Source organism: Dermacentor albipictus, chromosome 4 (assembly GCF_038994185.2).
Source record: "Dermacentor albipictus isolate Rhodes 1998 colony chromosome 4, USDA_Dalb.pri_finalv2, whole genome shotgun sequence".
Taxonomy (NCBI): domain Eukaryota; kingdom Metazoa; phylum Arthropoda; class Arachnida; order Ixodida; family Ixodidae; genus Dermacentor; species Dermacentor albipictus.
The window spans coordinates 143,731,578-143,739,569 of NC_091824.1; the positions used below are offsets into that span (position 1 = coordinate 143,731,578).

A 7,992-nucleotide genomic window follows, 5' to 3' on the forward strand; every position below is an offset into this window, starting at 1 on the left:
GTGTTGCCTTGTGATCACTGTGGTAGATGGTCGGAGGCTCTGCCATCGTATATACATATATAACGTGACATAGCCTGCTTACGTGAGATCAATGCAGGCACGGTGTTGTGTCGTGGGTCTCTGTAGCGTCTTCAGTTTCCGCGAGTAGCTAGCATGAAACTCTCGATCCGTTTGCCGTGCTCTTTCGCCCCATCGATGTTAAGGTGGATCGGCGACCGCACAGGAGGATCGGCGTATTATGTGGCGTTAGGGTCTTCATCGCTTCTGCCAGGAACGTTTACGCCTCACAACGAGACGTGTTCGGTCTGATGTACACGCTGACGATCACAAAACCAGTAGGCATCTCAACTGCACAAGCGTTTCCCACATGGCTCACTGCATGCCGTTGCCGATACACGGGATCTGCCTTGCGATCACAATCGCGCTTACGTTCGCGTACGGCAGCCTCTTCTGGCGTGCGCTGCACCCGCGGCCTACCCATGGTGACGGCCGGAAATGCATTGCGTGACGCGCGTAATGTAATGCAGATATATACAGTTCGTCTGGGTAGCGTGGCATTGAACCATCTTTCGTTAAAAAATGGGCTTTGATTTTTTGTTTCCAGATCCTAAGACGAGCCCGTGTTCACGCGCACTTGCTGTCTCCGATGAGCAGGGAAGCTCAGTCAATCGCGACAGGGGTAGTGTCATGGCCGGCATACGCAACTTGTGCTTCCAGTGAACTTCGTGCGCATGCGCTACTCTTGCTGAGCTCCTCGCTTCGCGCAGCTATCAGGCACTGACCGAGCGGCTAGTCGACGCTGGCGCGGTACTGCGAGTGTAAATTATAGTGTTCTATGCAGATGCGTGAGTTGGCTTTCCTGCAGTGCGTTTTCTGCGCTAACGGACGAGTCAGTAAGACATACAAAGCTTCGCTTTAAAAAGGTGGGCCAATCAGACGTCCCCTTCACGAAGTGTGTGTTCTTCAAGGTGAGTGCGTTGTACTGCGACGAAGTATACAACAAGCGGCAGTTAGCATGCAATCTTCGTCTTGATGTCGCTGTCGTTGACTGTGTCGTTATGCTTGGTCGCCATCGTCATTGTCGCCGAGTAGTCGTCGTCATGCCTGCACCTCAGTCCTTGTACACTGTTGGGAGAGTCTGCACAGCAGTTCAGGAGTTTCGCACTAATTTGGAGCGTTGGCGAGAGCCGGAGGGGAAGGTGGCGTAGTTGTAGAGCTCTCATCCGGAGAAGTCGCTGAAGTCTGATGATATATTTTTATATAATATTTCGACAGAAACCATCTCAGGAAAACCGCCGACGTTAATGCGACTAGCATTGAAGCAATGTAACGACACGCCGCATTGTCACCGCCGATACGCACTTGTATGAGGCGTCTACTTGCGCCGTGTAGCGGTACCGGGTCGAAGTACACGTGTGGCGCGAGTTTGAATGTACAGGGTGTTTCAGCTAACCTTAGCCAGACTTAAAAAACATGCCGATACACTCTAAGGTGACGCGAGCAAATGCATGTTGCTCACTTTTGTATGTAGTATGTCAAGCTAGTTTTTTAATTTTGTTTATTTAGGCAATTAGTCAAGATTAATTACCCTAACTTCTGAAGCAACGAAGCTAGGGAAAAAATTCCAACTAGAAAGTTGCAGGACAGTTTTAAAAACGTCCGAATAAACAGTTTCTATCTTTCTATCTATTAAATATCATTGTTTTTCAGCGTAGTGCGGATTCCCGCAAAAAAAAAAAAAGACCACGCGACATGCCTGCTTGCGCCTCGTTATTGCAATGCTCCCAAGCGTTCCGCGCACAAACGAACATAGCACTTAGCCGGGTGTGCTGCCGCTGCATCTGCTTATCGCTATCATGAACAGCCGCGAGGTGTAGGGGTTGAGGGACGGACTTCGCGGATGAAAACCAAACTTGGGAGGATTTATTCTACATTATGTACAGGGAGGTGGGCGACAATTAACAGTAGTACAGTCATTACGGGCCGGCAGCAACTCGGACGCTGCGGCCCGCGGCAAGAAGTTCGAGAGAGGTGAATCAGGGAATCAGGGCATGTCGCAGAATGCTCAGGTCTCTCTGGAAGGCTTCTTATAAACCCTTCGAGCACTGGAAGTCACGTCATGTTCGACCAATAGGAGAGTCCGCTCCGATGACGCCACTTTCCGCCAATGGTAGGCGCCCGTGTCGCGGTGTCACACCTGGCGGCTCTCTGCGGTCTTGCCTCGCAGACCGGCAATGCACTTCTAACGAGGAAAAGGAGGGGGGGCGCTCATGCTCCATTGTACGAGTGCCCCCTTCTAATCCCGGCGGCGCACGAACTTGTTGGCACGTGAACTTGTTGCCTTAAACTTGTTTGCTCGGCCGCTCCTCTGGAATGCGCTTTCCTGCTTCTGCATTCCTCAATTAGCTGTGCTGCAATCCGATGTGGTCTGGGGAACTCGAAGTAATCGCAGGAAACAGCTCCATATCTAACAGCTCGTCCTCGCCCCGGTTGTTCTGAATGGCCGGTGAACTCAATTCGCTGGCCATGAGGAACGCTGAAAGAAGCTGCAGGGTACTGGGGTCGAGCCTCGTTTGACAACCCTCGGGATCCTGGGCCCTGGAGAACATACGTCAAACAAACCAAACAACACAGCGCTGCACCACGCGTAAGCGCAGGCTCTTCACCCCTGACTCGCCAGGCTATTACTGAGTCAAAATCAACCCTGATCTTTTAGTTGCGGAATTTTGACAAAGCAGTTCCAACTACCCTTCCAAACAGCTATCCATTTCTCCTTGATTGCCGATAAGACCAGAGTACTATTGTTGTTGCAAAACAAAAGGGTCGTTGACGATGCAAACAACAAATGAAAACAGCCGAACATAACTTAAGTGGTCTAACTACACGAACAGCATGTTTCCAATCTATCGCAGTGGCGTACTTATCGCACGTAATGATGCCACTGAACAATCTGGTCAACCTCACAAGTACGTAATCACAAGCGCACTAGCCTTGTGGTCACTAAACAGAACGCGTACTTGCGTTGTAGGCAAACTTTTCATTCACGCTTACTCACGTTTCTTTCCTGAAAGTCCTACAGGACACGTGACATAAACGAACAATTAAACTTGCGGGACTTACACACTCCGCAGAACTCTTAAAATAATGCGTCTTTTAATAACTCGTTCCACGCATACTTACTAAAGAAGTCAGAATACGGCTGCCCTCCACACACACTAGCAACCCAGTCATAAAGTCTGCTTCCTTCCGTCCACACAGGACACGCGCTAAAGGAACTAAAAACGCTTCTCCGTGCAAATCATGCACTCACTTAAAAACTACGCGCTTAACCTTAGAAAATTCAAAAACGCTTAAAAAGAAAGAAAGTTAAATAACACACGCGCGTTACGATAGGCCTCTCAACAATAACCTTGACCCTCAGGTTACTCACACACACAAAAAAGCCTATCTACTTATTAGTGAGCATCTCGCGAGACTACATGTTTACTTAAAACGCATCTTTCAAATCTCGAGCTTCTCAAACGAAAACACAAACAAAGCTCATACCTTTACCTTGAAAGAAATCCTAGTCTCAAATCGCGAAAACTTTCCGATGCTCAAAAATAAAAAACGAACACACTTCGTTTCTACGGAAGCTCTCTTGACCTCCCTTCCAAACGCTTACGTCTGACTCATACTTTGAGTCGAACCCGCGGTGGGCGTGGTCTCAAAGCTACTCTGGCTACGGAGGAACAACAAAAGGGCTGACTCACTATCAGCTCCTTCAAGACGTTACAGTCTCCTGGCAATTTGCGTCCCCGCGCCCCGCTTTCAACACAAACTCGATTGACCGCGTCGCTATTCCCCACCTGGTCTCGTCCTGCCACCTTGCGTTTCTTCGAACTGCACGCTGAGCTTTGAAAAGAACTACGGAACGACGAGGAGTTTAACTGTCCCGTGCCCTTTGTCCGCGTCCGCGCAGAACATGCTTCGCGGTCCCCCTTTGACCGGTGGCTCGAACGTTTTCGATGCGTCAACATCGTCCGTGACGACCGCACCTTCTTCCTCGCGCCCTGCCCTTTTGGGTTTCTCGCCATTTTTGGCGGCGCTACATTAGTTACCGACTTTCGGTCTCTACCGCGCTTCTTTTTACGGCGCTTTCTCTTCGCACTCACTTTCATGTCGCCTTCTCGTGCCTCGTGCTGGCCGGTACACATTTCGTCGGCCCGGATCGGTCTCTTACCCGCACAGTCTGATTGATTTTCCTTTAAATCAACATTCTCTCTGCCTCGACTGGCGGACAGCTCAACCGACTCTGGCACAATGCAGCAGGCTTTACTCGAGTTAGACAACTCGCACTCTTGCGAACTGCCCTCTACTACATTGCCCAGCTCACGCTGTGAATCGGCACACAGCCCGTCGGTATCGAACGCTGTCTCACGCGCACAGTCCGAATGATTAATAACTGAATCATCCCTATCTAGGCTATCTAGACTGGCGGAGAGCCGCACCGATCCCTGAACAATGCAGTTGTTCTCTCGTGGACTACGGAGGTCGCCATCCCGACAACTACTCTCAACTGCATCGTCCAGTTCGCACCTCACTTCTGCACGCAGATCTGACCTGACATGGGTGCCCGCTTCTGTCGGGTCAGAAGTACCCTTTGCTTCGCTAGCAACCTCGCTAACATTACCAGCGACGCACACACGCGGTAACTGTGCCAATTTGTTCGCAGCTGGCCTAGCTGTCTCCACAGTCATCTGTTGGCACAGCACCTCGTCGCTCTCCTTGCGGCCTTTAACGGCCTCTGTTGCCACTAAGGCATCGTTAGCAGCTAGCCTTTTCCCTTCACTTATGAATCTGCAGCTAATCTCACAGGCACTACTCTTCTCGTCGGCTTTTGGCGAAAGTCCGCCAGACACTTCCTCATTCTTTCGCTCTGTATTACCTACAGAATTCTCAGACAGCCGTTGTGTCTGTGCCAATAACTGATCACAATACTGTATATCTTTGATCAGTGCTGCCTTCTCTCTCTCATACTTTTGCTCACGCTCAAGCTTACGTTCCTGATACTCACGTTCGCGTTCATTCTCACGTTCGTGACGCTGACACCTAAGAGTAAGTTCTTGAAGCTCCTGCTTCCGTTCATTCTCGCGTTCTTCACGCTTAAGCTCACTCCTAAGTTCACGACGCTCCCGCAAACGTACACGACGCACACGCTCCCGTGGCTCCTGTATCACCTCCCAAGCAAGCTCAATGCTTTTATCATAATTGCCACTATCTTCAATCGCCTTTATGATAGCTGGCGTTTTCATCCGTTCGTCCGCCTCAACTCCCAAATCGTCGCACACCAACAACAAGTCCAACCTCGTCAATCTTCTAAGATCCATGGCAGCTGCCCCGACAGGTGGTTAGAACTGTTTTCCTTAATTAATTTGTGCAAACACACAATGCAACAAACTCCCGATTCCCAGAACTATCCAAATTGAACACACAACCTTTGAGTCTGGCGAATCATAAGGAAAAAAACCACGCGCTCACTTACGGTTGCAGCACCCTGCCATCCGGTTCATTCGTCCGCTGTTCCCGGTTCCTCCGGACTCCCTGGGTCGAAGGCTCGCTCCTTCTTCGCTACTCCCAGTTTCTTCGGACCTCTTTCGACGAAGGCTCTCTCTTCTTCGCTCTTCCCGGTTCCTTAGGGTCTCTCTCGACGAAGGTTGATACGTAGCGCTGCCACCAGCTGATGCATTCGGAGGCGATCCTACCGCTGCCAACCAGATGTAGGGGTTGAGGGACGGACTTCGCGGATGAAAACCAAACTTGGGAGGATTTATTCTACATTATGTAGAGGGAGGTGAGCGACAATTAACAGTAGTACAGTCATTACGGGCCGGCAGCAACTCGGACGCTGCGGCCCGCGGCAAGAAGTTCGAGAGAGGTGAATCAGGGAATCAGGGCATGTCCCAGAATGCTCAGGTCTCTCTGGAAGGCTTCTTATAAACCCTTCGAGCACTGGAAGTCACGTCATGTTCGACCAATAGGAGAGTCCGCTCCGATGACGCCACTTTCCGCCAATGGTAGGCGCCCGTGTCGCGGTGTCACACCTGGCGGCTCTCTGCGGTCTTGCCTCGCAGACCGGCAATGCACTTCTAACGAGGAAAAGGAGGGGGGGCGCTCATGCTCCATTGTACGAGTGCCCCCTTCTAATCCCGGCGGCGCACGAACTTGTTGGCACGTGAACTTGTTGCCTTAAACTTGTTGGCTCGGCCGCTCCTCTGGAATGCGCTTTCCTGCTTCTGCATTCCTCAATTAGCTGTGCTGCAATCCGATGTGGTCTGGGGAACTCGAAGTAATCGCAGGAAACAGCTCCATATCTAACAGAGGGAAGCACATCGCTGGTGTAAATCGCAAAGCCACGCCTTCGTCACTGCCCTGTCGCCATTTAAGCGGCAGCACGCCCTGCTAGATGCTATGTTCGTTTATAAGGGGAGAGTTTAGGAGCGCTGCAATCACGGCGTGCAAGCGGGTATGTCACGTGGTATTTTTTTGTATTTCGCGAGAATCCGCAGCAAGCTGAAAAACACTAGTACTTGATAGAAAGTTAGAAACTACCTAATCGGACGTTTCGCAAAGCGCTCTACAACTTTCTAATTGGAAGTGATTGCCTAACTTCGTTGCGTCACAAGTTGGCTAATTAAACATGACTAACTATATAATTAAGCAAAATGCAAAAAAATAGCGTGACACACTTCATACAAAAATGATCAACGTGCATTTGATCGCGTCGTTTAGAGTGCATCGGCATATCTTTAAGCTCTGGCCTAAAGTTAGCTGAAACACCCTGTATATACAGACACGATTGTCTGAATATATATAGACGCAGCTTCGATTCCACCCAGTAGCTCAAGTTGGCGTGGAAAATGTTAATTGAAGAGAAGCACATACTCCGTGGCCCATAGCCAGTGATCCAAGTTGGCGTGAAAGAGGTCAGATACAGACAATACCTACACTTTGGTGAACTTCCCAAAGAATGCTGACCGCATTGATAAGTACGACAGCTGTCGACGCGATCTGTTTTGCAAAGTTTTGACAGACTGAAAGGCACTTGCGCAGGACTGTATGCTCGACTGTTTCAGGTATACCCTGGTGGCACTAATTTTGGCTCAGCCACGCTCAGACGGGAACAGCTCCTTCAATGAATGATTTATTGCGAAGTTACGAACGGGAGCGACTGTAATGGAATCAGTGGCTTCCAAGCGTAGCTCTTGAAAGGATCAGATTTGAAGTTCAGAAAGAGCGCCGAGGCGAGGCATGGTGGTAGATGATGACGATGACGACGACGACGAGGACCTTGCGACATGCTCCTTGAATCGGGGCGGCGACAAGTAGTGACCTAGACTGGATCCGAGGGCGGGAAGTTCTTATTACAGTTTAGCATTCTGCTCATCTGCTTTACCTTGTAAAGCCTGTGAAGACCCCATTCCCATTTCTTCTTTGCCTAAATGTTTCGAGCATTTTCTAACGGCAGACATATGGCTGTGCGTTCGTTATCAATGTTTTAGACCGTTGTTGTATCCTCACACGCGCTTGTGCAATTTTGTTTCCTCGCAGAAATCTACCAGGGACGAGTTTGAAAACAAAAAGAAAGAGATGGAGACGATGTGGGAGCCTCTCCTCTTGCGTGTCAATGCCAGCACGCAAGGAGGAAGCTTGAACACTGAGTAGGACGACGAGAAAGACGCATTCTAAATATTTGCGCATAATTAAATTTGCTTTAGGTATTGTATCCACCTGCGCTTGAAATACTACTGTTACATTTCGATGATAGCAAAATACGTTCTAACAGATACATACAGCCACATTCGCGCCTTCGCTAAATAACTCTTATGCATATTATTGTCATAGATTGTCATAGAATATCCCATATTGATTTCAGTTGGCTCTATATACTAAATGAAAGAATTTGTGGTTGTCTCTCCCAGAGTTGTAATGAGTGCTTGTAGCCAACTTGTG

At 49.5% G+C, this 7,992-nt stretch overlaps 1 protein-coding gene across 2 annotated transcripts in view; it reads left to right on the forward strand.

Annotated features, from left to right (window-relative positions):
* LOC139059378 (heat shock 70 kDa protein 1B-like) overlaps positions 1-7,765 on the forward strand; it is a 28,014-nt gene extending 20,249 nt beyond the window's left edge. For both annotated transcript variants that reach the window (XM_070537698.1, XM_070537699.1), the window contains exon 8: positions 7,591-7,765. In XM_070537698.1, coding sequence (XP_070393799.1) covers positions 7,591-7,704 — 114 coding nt within the window. In that variant the 3' untranslated portion in view covers positions 7,705-7,765. The remainder of the gene's footprint in view (positions 1-7,590) is intronic.
* Positions 7,766-7,992: the final 227 nt, after the last annotated feature.